This window comes from Carcharodon carcharias, chromosome 11 (assembly GCF_017639515.1).
Source record: "Carcharodon carcharias isolate sCarCar2 chromosome 11, sCarCar2.pri, whole genome shotgun sequence".
NCBI classification, from domain to species: Eukaryota; Metazoa; Chordata; class Chondrichthyes; order Lamniformes; family Lamnidae; genus Carcharodon; species Carcharodon carcharias.
Window position 1 is genome coordinate 70349573 of NC_054477.1, and position 15234 is coordinate 70364806.

General features: G+C 42.9%; 1 protein-coding gene across 2 annotated transcripts in view; it reads left to right on the top strand.

Moving 5' to 3' along the window:
- Positions 1–14595, top strand: part of uxs1 (UDP-glucuronate decarboxylase 1) — a 104170-nt gene extending 89575 nt beyond the window's left edge. For both annotated transcript variants that reach the window (XM_041199756.1, XM_041199757.1), the window contains exons 14-15: positions 5692–5795; positions 13641–14595. In XM_041199756.1, coding sequence (XP_041055690.1) covers positions 5692–5795; positions 13641–13772 — 236 coding nt within the window. In that variant the 3' untranslated portion in view covers positions 13773–14595. The remainder of the gene's footprint in view (positions 1–5691; positions 5796–13640) is intronic.
- The last annotated feature ends 639 nt before the right edge of the window (positions 14596–15234 follow it).

The following is a 15234-nucleotide window of genomic DNA, read 5'->3' on the forward strand; positions in this document are numbered from 1 at the left end:
GGGTTGGGGGGCGGGGCGGATTCCCCAAGCTGTCAAAATGTGCTCTTTCGCACATGCGCGTGAAAGAATGCACTTCTCCCTGAGGCAAAGTCCTGTCTCAGGGGGAATAGAGACATTGGTAAAAACTTTAAAAATAGAAACAATAAAAAATTATTAACATGGCCCCCTCATGTGACAATGTCACACGAGTTGGGACATGTTAAAAAAGAACAAATAAACTTTATTATTTTTGTTCAAAACACACATGAAACTTCATCCCACCTGCTGGGGCTCCTGGCTTGTCCGCCAGCCTTAAGGTTGGCCAGGCAGGTCTTTAATTACTTTAACTAGCCTGTCAGTGGCCTCAGTTGGCCATTGACAGATCGGCGGACGGACAGCTGATTTCGCTGTCTGCCTGCCTTCCTAAAAATTTAAATGGCCCGGGATGACGTCAGGGATTCCTCCGGACTGGGCCCCACCCCCAAATCGCCAAGGGGGAAATCCTGGCCAGAGTTTAACAAAATATGTACATTAGCGAATGCGGTCATTGCAGGGAATAGAAGCAGAAGAAAATGAAATGAAAGGTTTTTTATCTGAAGACACGAAGCATCTGCAATAAGATAGATGTATTAGTGGCACAAATAGCGGTAAATTTAGATCAAATTGCCATCGCAGAGACATGGTGACAAGGTAATCCAGGTTGGGAAATAAAAGGGTAAACAATATTTCAGAAAGATAGAATGGCAAAGGATATGGGATAGCCCTTATAGTAAAGGATGACATAAGGACATCAGAGGTCAGATGCTTTCTCACTAAAGATCATGAAGTAGAATCAGTATGGGTGAAAATTAGGAATAGTATGAATCAGAAAAAACTGCAGGGGGCACAGACTCGGGATAAGGGGCCAATCATTTAGGACTGAGAAAAGGAGATATTTCTTCACTTACAGGGTTCTGAATCTTTGGAATTTTCTACCGCAGAGGGTTACGGCTGCTCCATTGTTGAATACATTTAAGGCTGATAAAGACAGATTTTTGCTCCCTTGGGTAGTTAAGGGATTTAGGGTAAATTAAAACAGAAAATGCTGAAAAAACTCAGCAGGTCTGACAGCATCTGTGGGGAGAGAAACAGAGTTAAGGGGCAGCAATTTCTGGTTGGCGCGCGGCGGTAGGGCCCACTCGCTGATACGTAAAATGACATGGGGTGACGTCGGGCACGCGCCCTGATGTTACCCCACGTCATTTAGATTCTCAGTTCAGCGGTCACTTAAGGCCTTTAAAAAGTAATTTACCTAATTAATGAGCCTGCCCAGGCAACCTTCTTAATAATGCATGAAACTTCATCCTCGGGCGGGATGTTTCATGAGGGTTTAAAAATGTTCGGAAAATTTTTAAATAAAAGTAATGAACATGTCCCAGCTCATGTGACAGTGTCACATGAGAGGTTACGTCAGGAATATTCTTTTCTACCTTTAATAATGTTTTCACACTTGAGCTGATCTCCCTGAGGCCGCACTTTGCCTCAGGGAGACCTGTGCATTCTTTCGCTCATGCACGAAAGAGCACACTCCCGGCTCCGGGAACCCCGCCCACACAGGGAGCGCATAGCGCTTCCGGGCGGACATCACGTTGGGCAGGCCTTAATTGGCCCACCCACGTAAAATGGCAGTCTGCGCCCGCTACTGCATGACCCCCCAATAGGGGGATAAAGGTGCCCAATGTTTAGAGTCTGTATGACCCCTCCTTCAGAGCTCTGAAGATGCTGTCAGACCTGCTGAGTTTTTCCAGCATTTTCTGTTTTTATTTTCAGGTTTCCAGCATCCGTAGTATTTTGCTTTGATTTAAGGGATTTTGGGAGCAGATTTGAAGCTCAAGAACAGCCATAATCATATTGAATGCAGAGCAGGCTCAAGGAGCTGTGTGGTCTAGAACCTCGTTTGTAAAAAAAATGTCCCAAGGTGCTACACGGTGTAATAGATAAAAGTAGACGCCATGCCAAAGGATGATATTAAGAGGGTTAATTAAATGCTTGGTCACAGAGATCGTTTTAAGGAATGTCTTAAAGAAGTGGAAAATGAAGATATGGAAAGATTGAGAAGGAATTCTAGAGCACTGGGGCTACACAGCTGAAGGCAAGGGTGCTAATGTTGGAGTATAAGGCAGGAGCAATACTGTAAAGCAGACTTGTCCAATATATAGCTGCATCCGGCTCACGAAGCCCCTCTATGCACCCCACGGAGCCAATTTTCAAAATTCTGTTCAAACAGGTGAGCTTCAATGGGAGATTTTACATGGAGCTGCTCCCCCAATCACATGCCACTTCTTTCCTGTGTTTGCTGCTGATGGGCTCATTAGTGAGCCTATCAGCAGCAATAAGGGAGAGAAACAGTCTCTGATTGGAGGAGCAGTGAACACCGACATTGTTGAGTGTGCTGAGAGCTGCCAGGCCATTGGAAGCAAAGGTATCGCAGGATCGGAGCCTGGGGAGCCAAGCAGCAGCGGGGCTGGAACCTGGGGAGCCAAGCAACAGCAGGGCTGGAGATTGGGAATCAGGTACCTGGCCCAGGGAGGGTGAAGTCACATCGGGCTGAGGGAGGAGATGGTGCCATGGTGAGTGTGCGTATGTTGAGGCTGGGGGTGTTGGCGTGGGGGCAAGTGAGAGACTGACTGAATGTATGGGAGTGAGAGAGACCGAATGAGAGTGTGGGGGTGAGTGCGAGTCTGCCTTACACTCAGTCTCAGATTTCTCACCCAGTCTCACCACCACGCACCAACACATACACATGCACCCACTCACACTAGGTGAGGGTGTGAATGAGTGAGCACCCTGAGAGTAGGAGTGAGCCGGACACATGCACACTGATCTTCTCACACTCTGGTCCTTTTTATTAATAACTCTTCATTTAACTTAACAATTTGTTGCTGGCAGAGGGGCGGAGGAGCCGCAGCCCTCATCCAGAGCGCCCTGAGAGGAGCCTGCAAAGATGACAAGCAGCTCGTGCGCCAATGTCGGTTCACTTTGGACTTCCTTGCTCATCACTGATGGATGGACATCCAGCTGGAATACTGGGTGCCCAATCCATCTCCCACACTGACAGTGACCACCTGAGGTCTGAGGTGGTTGCAGGTCTGAGCGCATGCCCAGGAATCCCTGATTGAGCTCCTGGAGCAGCCTCTCCATGGAGGAGGAAGTGCACTGGGCCATGAGGGTCATTACATTGCTCATGCTCCGCATGGACTCCTCCACAACGGAGGCCATGGCACACATTCCCTCATGTATCTTTGACAGATCCTACCGCACACCCTGCTGGACATCCAGTATCTGCTGCCTCAGGGACGACGCCAGAGGCACGTCTTCAACCACCAACTGAGCATGTTCCTTGTCCTCAACAGTCCTCCAACTGCCGGCGACCTGGGCACTCTGCCTCTGCCTCACCTCAAGCGAGTGTGAAGTGCCCTCACCGCTGTGCACCGAGATACTATCTGTTGACTTAATGCCCACTGAGGTGCTGGTATCTGCATTGGTGCCTGCCTGGTTGAATGGGTATGATGCTGGCACGTTTTTCTCGTCTGCGTCCTCTGGGTTGAGCGGTGGGCCTTCATGCTCCTGACCCCGATGGACTTCTGGTGAGCCTGAAAGAAAGAACGAGGACATGTCATTAGTTGAAGTCTTACACTGTTACTGTGTGCGCCTGGCACTCGGATCGGGGTGCTCTCGTCTTTCCATTATCAAAGGGGATTCCACGTTTGAGGCTCACATCAACATAGAGACAACAGTGGAATGGTTGCTATGACAGACATTCTGACCTCAGTGCACTGCACTCTTACCTCCCTGTGACACCCCAACCTCACTGCGGCTGGTTGACCTAGGCGCATGGTGCCTCTCCAGCTCCAGTGCCTCTTGCTCGCATCTGGACAGGATTAGAAGGTGGGGCGATCCTCCGCCAGCCTGCAACCTTTCAGCATTATTGTGGGATGTCTTCTCCTGAAAGGAGAGAGGAGCATTGATTAGTCCACCCTGTACTTGCATTGCCATTGCAGCCTGGCCAACCTCACCCGAGGAACACCTCACAGGGCTCAGTCGATTTGTGACCCTGGAGCCGCAAGACACTCATTCCAAGCAGCTAGAGGTTCAACCCCTTGCCCAGATGCTACCTCATTGACATTTTCCACCTCCTAACTGCTGTGCTAAATGACTCATGCCAACATGGTACTCAACCTTCCCGATCGCAGGTCATTAAAGCACTTAAAGCACTTAAAGCACTGCACCCATGTGCGCCTCATCACATCGTGAGAGCTGACCTTGGATGCCACCCGCACCCAGGCATTTTTGGTGAGGTGGGGGTGCCTCCTCCTCCCATTACTGGGGACAAGGATATCCTAGCCTGCTGCCACCTCCTCCAGGAGGGCAGCGAGACACTCTTCAGAAAGCCATGGGGCCGACTGCCTCGCTGACCTGCCCTCCTGCCTGCTGTGTTCAGCACTGACGTTCTCCATGACAACGGTCCTCCGAGTCAATGGCAGCCTTCGCATGGCTGCCTGCACCATTTTCCAATAGGCTGCCGGGTTGCCTTTGGGCCCCGCGGATATTGAGCTCCCTCCCCCACCCGCTCCTTCACATTGATGCCGGAGTCACGTATAAATGGTGGTGCGGACCCGATCACGGACGGTGCTGGGTTCCCGACCCCTCCCACCAAGCCCGCCCGACCTGTGTAAAATCCTGGCCCGTGGGTTTGAACCCACCCAGAAAGTATTCCATCTTTAGTTTTCTTTCAGTAATGTTGCATCACATGAAGCTCCTTGTACTCAACCTTCTAGACAAAGATATTTGCAGAATGAATGCAGAACACTAAGCCCCTTCTTAACAACTTCAGATCATGAACTCTCTCCTCCGGCCTCACCCCTTTTTAATCCCCTTTTTGCAAATATTTAGTAATTTTTATATATACATTTTTCCGCCACCTATTTCTATTATTTTAAAAAATTTATTTCCATTCATTGGTTTATCTCCACTTTTTAGCCTATTTCGATCTTTCCTCCCACACCAACCCCTCCCCCCACCCTACCCCCACTGGGGCCATCTGTCACTTGCTCATCCTGCTTTCTACTCTTAATGGCACCATTAGCACCTCCTTTACCCAGTATCACCATCATCAACACCCCATCAACCTTTTGTTTATGACATCTTTTGCAGTCTCTACTTTGCCTCCACCTATCATTGGCCTTCTATCCAGCTTCACCTGTCCCACCCCCCCTTAACCAGTATATATTTCACCACATTTCTACTTCTTTTTAGTTCTGAAGAAGTCATAAAGACTCAAAATGTTAACTCTGTCTTTCTCTCCACAGATGCTGTCAGACCTGCTGAGTTTTTGCAGCAATTTTTGTTTTTGTTTCAGATTTCCAGCATCTGCAGTATTTTGCTTGTTTTTCCCATCTTATCTAAGTTGGACAGTCTCTTAAGTTGATCAAATACCAACGTTCTTCTTTGCCTCTTTCTTCTTGATAGCCTTCGGTTAGTTTCACTGCTCTAACACAACTCAGCAAGTTTAACTTTAAAAGAAGAAATGCTTGCTTTTCAGTCTATCAGCACAGCTTCTGACTCATAGGATATGAAGATTAATGTAGTCAACTTAAAAGTTATGTCAGTTGGATTTTTCTTGCATTTGTTTTGATTTTGCTTTAAACAAGATTTTCTTCTTCTGTCCAACAGGGAGCAAAAGTGACATCCTGCCTCTTCCAGAAGCACAAGATGATCCCCAACGAAGAAATCCCGATATCAGGAAAGCCAAACTATTGTTGGGATGGGAGCCTGTGGTAAGGACACATTGAATTCTCAATATCTACATTGGGATGAAATGCCAAATTGCATACCATCAATCTACTATCAGGATTTTTTTCCTTTATCAGATGTTTTGATTCCATTGACTGGGTAAAGTACTCCAAATCATATTTTACTAGATTAGAATTGTTGGATTGCCACAGCACCTCCAGCCTTCTCCCAGAAATGTATTAAATAGTGTAGTGCAGGGCAGAGTATAAATCAGGATATTAGAGGTGCATGTATAAAGGTCATACAGTAATATGGGGGCTTTAATCTTCAGACTAGGCAAACCAAATTTGCAGTAATAGTATAGAATGAGAGTTTATGGAATGTATACAAGGTAGTTTTCAAGAGCACAATGTCAAGGAATTAACTAGGAAATGGGCTACTTTGGATCTAATATTGTGCAGTTTAAAAGGGCCAATTAATAACCTTGTAGCAAAGGAGCCTTTAGGGGAGAATGATAATTATGATAAAATTTTATATTAATTGAAAGTGATTTACTTGAGACTGAAACTTAAGATCTTAAGTCTAAACAAAATATAGGTCTGAGGCTAAGGTAGATAGAGAAACTACATTCAAAAGTATGATGGTAGATGAGCAATGGCTGTAATTGAAAGAATTACATATAATTTGCAACAAATATACGTTTCTTTAAGATACAAATACCCCAGAGAAAAGATGATCCAATGTGGCTAACAAGAGGAGTTAAAGATATTATTAGAACAAAGGAAGAGGCTTGTAGCATTGCTAGAAATAGTAGTAAGCCTTAGGATTGGGAGGATTTTAGAATTCAGCAAAGGAGGACCCAACAATTGATAAAGAAAGAGAAAAGCGAATGTGTAGACTAGCAAGAAACATAGAGCAGGATTTTACATCCTGCAGGCATGCGCCCGACCCAATCAGGCGTAAAATAACGCGTGATGACATTGGGCGAGCATCCCAACATCATGGCACACTTGCGTGATATTTCAGTCAGCAAGCACATGCGAGAGTCGGCAGCTCAACCACCAATAATTAAAAGGCCTCTTAAGGCCATTAATCAATTAATTTAAAGCTATTTTTCGCCACCCGTCCAACCTTATGGTTGGTGCACTGGCGAATTGGCCAGGCGACCTTTGGATTTTTAGGAAACCTCATCTGCGGGCGGGATGAGGTTTCCAATATTAATTTTTTTAAAAGTTTTTTGACAATTTTTATTACGTTTATGTTCATGTGTGTGAGTCCTATGTGGGACATGTTTTTCACATTTTCAGAATCTTTATTTTTGATTTTAATGTTCTTGAGCTCCCTGAGGCAGCTTTCCATGCGTGCTCCCTTGCACATGCGTGAAATCGCGATCGGGGGCCGATCACAGGTGGCAGACCGTTTTACAGCTGCACCCAGGCCCACCCACTGCGCCCGCCCGACAACCCGAAATCCTGCCCATTAAAACAGCTTGTAAACATTTCTGTATTTGAGTAAATAGGAAGATTAGTGAAAGTAAATGTGGGCCCATTAGAGGCAGAGACAGGTAAAATTGTAATGGTGAATAAGGAAAATTCAGAGACATCAAACATTTTGTTTGAATCTGTGTTCATGGTAGAAGACACAATAAACATTCTGGAAATAATGGGAAATTGAGTATTTAGCAAGAATTAGGAATTTAAAGAAATCAGAATAAGTAAAATAGTTCTGGAGAATTGATGGGACTATGTGACAACAAGCTCCCTGGACCTGACGGTCTGCATCCTAGGGTTTTAAAAAAGTAATTGCAGAGAAAGTTGATACAATAGTTTTGTTCTTTCAGTATTCCTTCGATTGTAGAACAGTTCCAAAGGATTGAAAGGTTGCAAACATATCCCTGCTATTTAAGAAAGGAGGAAGAGAGAAAACTGAACTATAGTCCAATTAGTCTAACATCTGTAGTAGGCAAAAAGCTGAAATCTATTATTAGGGGTTATGGTAAGAGAAACTTGAAAAAGCATAATATGCATCTAGGGTCTACGTGGATCAATGAAAGGGAAACCGTCTTTGAAAAATCTGTTAGGGTTTTCTGAGGATGCAATGGGTAGGATGCATAACATGTATTTCAATTTTCAAAAGCATTCAGTAAGGTAGAATCATAGAATGATTACAGTGCAGGAGGAGGCCATTTGGCCCATCATGATCCATGCTGGCTCTCTACAAGAGCAATTCACCTAGTGCCATTCACCACCTTTTCCCCATTTCTCTGCAAATCTTTTTTAAATAATGATTCCCTTTTGAATGCATGATTGAATCTGCCTCCACCACACTGTCATGCAGTGCATTCCAGATCCTAACCACTTGCTGGGAAAAATGGTTTTCTTCATATCAGCATTGCTTCTTTTGCCAGCTACCTTAAATCTGTGCCCTCTGGTTCTGGATCCTTCCACCAGTGGGAACCACTCCTCTCTAGCTACTTTCTCAATCCCTTTATGCTTTTGAATATCTCTGCTTTTGAATATCTCTATCAAATCTCCTCTCAACTTTCTATTCTCCAAGGAGAACAGTCCCAGCTTCTCCCCTATGCAAACCGAAGCTCCTCATCCCTGGAACCATACTCATGAACCTTTTCTGCACTCTTTCTAATGCCTTCACACCCTACTTAAAGTGTGGTGCCCAGAACTGGAAGCAGTGCTCTATTTGAGGCTGAACCAGTGTTTTATACAGTTCTGTCATAACTTCTGTGCTCTTATTTATAAAGCCCAGGATCCCATATGCTTTATTAACCATGCTTTCAACCTGCCCTGGCACCTTCAATGATTTGTGCACATATACTGCCAGGTCCCTTTGCTCCTGCACCCCTTTTAGAACTTGTTTAAATTCTTTCACGGGATGTGGACGTTGCTGCCTAGGCCAGCGTTTATTGCCCATCCGTAATTGCCCTTTAGGGTAGGTGATGGTGTTGTGGTAATGTGACTGAACTAGCAATCCAGAGGCCCAGGCTAATGCACTTGGGACAGGCCCATGGCAGCTGGTGGAATTTAAATTCAGTTAATAAGCCCGGAAACAAAAGTTTGTTTCAGTAATAGTGACCATGAAACTATTGTCAATTGTCATAAAAACCCATCTGGTTCACTAATGTCTATTAGGGAAGGAAATCTGACATCCTTGCATGTGACTTCAGTCCCACAGCAATATGGTTAACTCTTAAAATACCCTCTGAAAAGGCCTAGCAAGCCAATTATTTGTGACAAACCGCTACGAAGTCTAGAATTACACCTTTTGTTTTATATTGTCTCTCTACACTCTCCAAATAAAATGAATCACTTCACACTTCTCTGCATTAACTTTCATCAGTCACTTGTCTGCCCACTCCACTAATCTTTCTATGCCTTTTGAAGTTTAATACTATCCTGCTCACAGTTCACAATACTATTGAGTTCGTGTTGTCTGCAGATTTTGAAATTGTGGCCTGTATACCAAAGTCCAAGTCATTAATATATATCAGGAAGAGCAAGGTTCCCAACACCGACCCCCGGGGGAACTCCACTACCGACTCTCCAGCCTGGAAAAGAACCATTCACCACCACTCTCTGGTTTCTGTCACTCAATCAATTGTGTATCCATGAGCTGATTGTCCTGTGAGAGATTGCGTGAGTAGATTAGGCCTATCTTTCCTGGAGTTTGGAAGAGTGAAAGTTGATCCAATTGAAATGTAAAGTTCTTAAAGACCTTGACAGGTAGGTGCTGAGAAAATGTTTCCCCTGGCTGGGGAATCTAGAACATAGACTCCCAGTCTCAGAATAAACAGTTGGCCATTTAGGATTGAGCCAAGTAGAAATTTCTTCACTGAAAAGGTTGTGAATTGTCGGAGTTCTCTACTCCAGAGGGCTATGGATGTTAAGTCATTGAGTATACTCAAGACAAAGGGCAAAAATTTTTGGGGACTAAGAGAATTAAGGGATAAGAGGATAGTGCAGGAAGTTGATCAGATGAGTCATGATCTTATTGAATGTTGGAGCAGATGACCTACACCTGCTCCTATTTCTTATGTTCTGAAATGATTGTGGAACTTCAGTTCAGTGCTAATAACAATTATGTGTGCATATTAGTCATTCTGCTATGTTGTTGCACAAAGAAAGAGTCCAGGACCCTGTACAATATTCACATTGAGAAGGAGGGGACAGGGTGATGAGTGGATCAAGTTGGGGAAGGATGGAAGAGTGAAAGACAAGAGGGGGAACGGAGGCAATGGAGAGAGCTGGGGAGGGTAGTTATTATGTGAAAATAGTGTTCAGGGATGAAATATAGCTGGTATGGTGTAAGTATTGCAGGACTGTAGTAACTCAGTGTGGGCAGAGCAGATCCCTTTATCAGATCAAAAACAGAATTACCTGGAAAACTTCAGCAGGTTTGGCAGCATCGGCGGAGAAGAAAAGAGTTGATGTTTCGAGTCCTCATGACCCTTCAACAGAACTACGTGTATCCAAGGAGAGGGTGAAATATTTTTTTATCCCTTTTTCAGATGGTGAGTATGCTGCAGGGCAGTGAAAAAAGGCAGCAGATGGAAGGGGCAGGAGTGTGGGGGAACAGGTGAAGAATGGTCCAACAGCCAACATCTTTTTTCTTAGACGGGAGAAAGTCAGCACAGTGGAGAATGATAGCTTTCCATCTCTGTGCTTGTGGTGGCAAAGTCAGCTGAAGAAACCCTGCACATTGTGCAGGTGGCATGTTTGGGAATGTAGCTGTGTGGATTTACGTTCCTAATACAGGACTGAGGTAAGGAGCAGAGAAGATGTAGCTTCACAGTGCAAGAAAGTAAAGAATGTGTACTGCACCTATTCGGACATTCAGCAGTGGAATGGAGGGATTGGAGTGCTCATGCATAGGTTGGTAGTTGCATCTGGGCATGCCACCAGCGCGGTTGCTTGGATTAATAATTGCATGCATAGTATGCTTGAAGTGAAGGTCTCTGTGCTTTAAATTACTGAGGGATAATTTTACCAAAAAATAAGTAAATGTGGGCATTTGTTAATGCTGCCTGTGAGCATGCAGGGGGTGTGGCTCTTTGGAGGCTGAGCTGGATGGCTTAAGGTTTCAAAAAGAAACTTAATTTTAAAGTGAGATTTTCAAGAGAAGAGATGTGGAGGCCATTGGGGAATGGTGCAGGACAGTCAAGATAATCTGTGCAAGAAGCAGGGAGGGAGATGTGCAGCCAATAAAAAATGGAACCAGAAGGCAGAATATGGGGAGGGGAAAGTTTTACAAAAATTTTTAAAGGATTTTAAAATTCATATCAAAAGTTACTAAGAATTAAAATAGTTAAATACATTTGTACCTTATTATCTCACTATAACTAGCACCCACTGTGTGGCATATCAAAAAAATCAATCTGTGACCTGGGCAGTCAGGGTACAAGTAGCAGAATAGATAGCAAAAGCAAAATACCTCGGATGTTGGAAATCTGAAATAAAAACTGGGAATGCTGAAAGTACTCAGCCAGTTTGGGAGCATCTCTAAAGATAGAAACAGAGTTAATGTTTCAGGTTGATGCTTCATCAGAACCGGAAAGAGATGTCACAGGTTTTAGACAGAGAAAGGAGTCAAGGAAAGGGCGGAGGAAAGAAAAAGGGAATGCCTGTAATATGGTGGAAGGTAGGTGAGATAGAATAAAAGAGATAATGATGCAAGGCAAAAGGAGATGGTAAGGGGACACGTTTCAAAAAAATGGGTCTAGAAGAGGTGCAAATTGGAAAATCAGAATCGCACCAACATCAGTTGCCCAAAAAAGGGGACAGAGGTTTTATGTGAAGAAGTCAATTTTTGAGTCCAAAAGGCTGTAAAGTGCCTGATCCAACAACAAGGATTCATTGAAACAGTGTCAGAGGCTAAGGACAGAGGCCAGTATGGAATTGGGCCAGAGAATTAAATTGACAGGTGACTAGAGGCTCACGGGCACACTTGTGGACTGAACAGGGCCGATCCTCAAAGTGGTCACCCAATCTGCCTTTGGACTCCCCAATATAAAGGAGACCGTATCGTGAATAGCAAATGGAATATATTAAATTGAAAGAAGAAGAATGGATAGCAAGCTAGCGACAAAACAGACAATAGGTATTAAAGGTAGTTACTTAGATTGGCAAAAGAGGAAAGTGGTGTTCTATACGGATCTGTGCTAGGGTTACCATTCACATAAACAATTTGAACACTAGAATCAGAAGTACAATTCCAAAATTTGCAGCTGATACCAAATTGGAGTTATAGTTAGTACAGAGGAGGGCTGTAACAAAACCTGCAGCATGGGCATGTAACTGTCAAATAAACCTTAATAAAGATAGGTGTGAGGTAATGCATTTTGGTCGGAAGAATAAGAAGGCCACATACTCATTGGAAAATTAGGTATTGAGGATATAGATGCACAAATCAATAAAAGCAGTGACTTAGGTTTCTAAGGCCATAAAAAGGCAAACAAAGCACTGGGGTTCATTTCTAGAGGAATAGAATTGAATGGCAAAGAAATTATGTTAAACTTGAATAGAACCTCAGTCAGGCCACAATTGGAGTACTGTACACTGTTCTGGTCTCCATTATTATAAAAAGGATATAAAGGGACTGGAGAAGATGGAAAAAAATATTTGCTAGAATGATCCAAAAACTGAGAGATTATATTGATTAGGAAACATTGGATAGGCTTGGGTGACTCTTCGAATGAAAAGAGCAGATTGAGGGGCCTGATAGAGGTCCTCAAGTTAATGAAATGGTTTGAAAAGTTAGCCATAAAGAAGGATGTTTCCATTTGTGGGTGAGACCAGAACTCAAGGCCATGAATAGTGACTAAGGTGTTCAACAGGAAATACAGGAGAAACTTTTGCCCTATTGAGTGGCAAGGGTGGAACTCATTGCCACAAGGAATAGTTGAGGTGAATAGCATCGGTGCATTTATGGGGAAGCTAGGTAAACAGATGAGGGTGAAAGAAACAGAAGGCTATGTTGAAGGAATAGAGGAAGGAGGTTGGGAGGAAGTTCATGTGAAACTAAACGCCAGCCTATTTAGCTGAATGATCTGTTTCTGTGCTGTTAGTGTAACGCCCTTGGCATTGAAACTCTATCACTGCCACCCACAGGTATAACTGGTTTATATAGGCCAGTAAAAGGTTTATAAATTATTTATAGTACAGAGCTGGAGAATGTAGCACTGTAAATAGAACAAGTAGGTGTTAAGTTGCAATTTAACTGCCATACATTTATAATGTTACATAATCAATAGACCATCTTTTAAGGCTAAAACTTAACTTGGCTAGATAACCTAACCTGGTATCTAGCATTGGGACTTTAAACCTAGAGATTTTGCTTATAAGTACTGTCAAGCAATTTTAAGGCAAGAAATCCACTGCTCATATACAGCACGCACCTCACCACCCTAAATTCTTTGTATATTGTCAGAATTCATTAAGAGGGAAAGTTAAGTCAAGTTTTCTAGTTGAAATTTGAGAAAACTTGTGATATTGAATAGACATATCCTAAATGAATTTCTATTACCAATAAAGACAGGAATAAGGGGCTGTTCATAAAGTGTTAACCACAAATCTCGATCTTGCAGTCCAATTTCGTCCCTTGCCCACCACCCCATTGCAACAGTGCACTTTTAGAAGACCCTCTAGCAGCCCTATCCCCAGAAAACTTGCTGTACTTGTGTCTTTTAATTTCAGTAAGGGAAGTGCCATTCTGATCAATGAAAATATTACTTTCCTCAATGGCATAACATGCAATAGGTATGTAGCTTTGATGATGTGTACTTATGACATATTTCCTTGGCTTCGTTATGAAGCATAAACATGGAAGAAATATTCCACTGACTGTTTTCATGCCGTCCATTTTCTTTCTCTAAATAGGTTCCTCTGGAAGAAGGCCTAAACAAGACAATTGACTACTTCCGTAAAGAGCTAGAATATCAGGCAAATAATCAATACATCCCCAAACCAAAACCCGCTAAAACAAAAAAAGGCAGACTCAGACACACCTAATGCACTAGAGCAAAGCAAGCCTTCAGCGTCACAGGGAATAGAATGAAAACTTGGCTTTTGAAGAACCTCCGAAAAAAATATTAAGATTGAACTGGAATTTGTTCTTTGAGCTTGCTTCTACAGATGGATGTGCCTAAAAAAAAAATTCAGATTTTTCCTTGCACTTTTTAATCTGTTTTATTTAAAGCAGCATAGCAATGTTGAGTGGCTGTTTTGTACTTTTGCTTTGGTTTGTTCTATGGAACTGTTACTCATTGCTGTGAAGGATTTCTTAATGAACCATTTTACATCAACAGAAGTGTTGAAAATGGGATTATTTATAACAAATGATACTGCTTAATTTTGTCATTAACGTATGCAATAACCTTCAACCAGGCTAACAGTGTTGTCGGGTGAGTAACAGTGACATCTAGTGATTGATCTGCCATGTAAATGTTCCTTAGCTACAAAACTTTGCTCAAGCATTTTTGAGAGTTGTAAAATTGTTGTTTTTAAATTAGGGAATATATTTCTTTTTGTAAGAATCTATTTGTTATATAAGAGGTTTTTTTAAAAAAGGTAATAATTGCCTGAATTACTGCTACATTGTGTATGTGCTTGGAGGGGAAAGAGTATAACTAGGTATGTGTTTTAATTATGCCGATTTAATAAAGTTTTGGTGGGGATATCATAAAAAAATCTATTTTTACATCATTGATTACAGAGATGAGTTTTCTTCGAGGCATTCAGTAATTCAAATGTCTTGTAAGGTCATAAAAATATCTATATAGATATATATATATCTCCCGAAAACAATTATTAAAATGAGACTTTTGACCTTTTACTTACTCTGTTCATTAAATAGCTTCCAGGTTTAAACAAAAATGAAAACCCCAATGATGAATGCTATCATTCCCCTCATCCTTCAACCCGTAAATAAGGGTAGGAACTGTTGAAATCCCACAGAGGGAAAAAAGTCACCAGGGACACTGCCTAAGAAATTTACAGCCACTCTATGGTGGCTCTGAGGGTAATTGCATCTTGTAATATGCTGCTGAGCTGCACAGACTAGAGGGGTTCCAGTTAATTTTTTGATCACCTCAGCAACTGGGCAAGGTAGTGTCTAAGGACTGGGGAAGAAAATGAATTGGCCAGGCTTCCCACTCTTGATCACTAGCCAACAACCCTAGTAGAAGTGCGGCTGTATGAGTGTCGGGGCTGGGGGGCAAGATCTAGCTCTATTGTTAAGTCCTCCAAAAGTTAAATAGCTCTGACATTCACTTTTCATGCTAAAGAACAGATTACACTTACCACTTGGGAAAACTACTAAATGGGTATAGATTTTACCCAAGCCTGAGTCACTGACCTCCAGGACAGGGAATTATGAGTAAGACCTCATACTGAGATACACACTTGGAATGTTTTTCTTGTCTGTAATTTGACCTGTTGTCTGCATGTTCTTGCCTGTAACAACTCTTCAAAG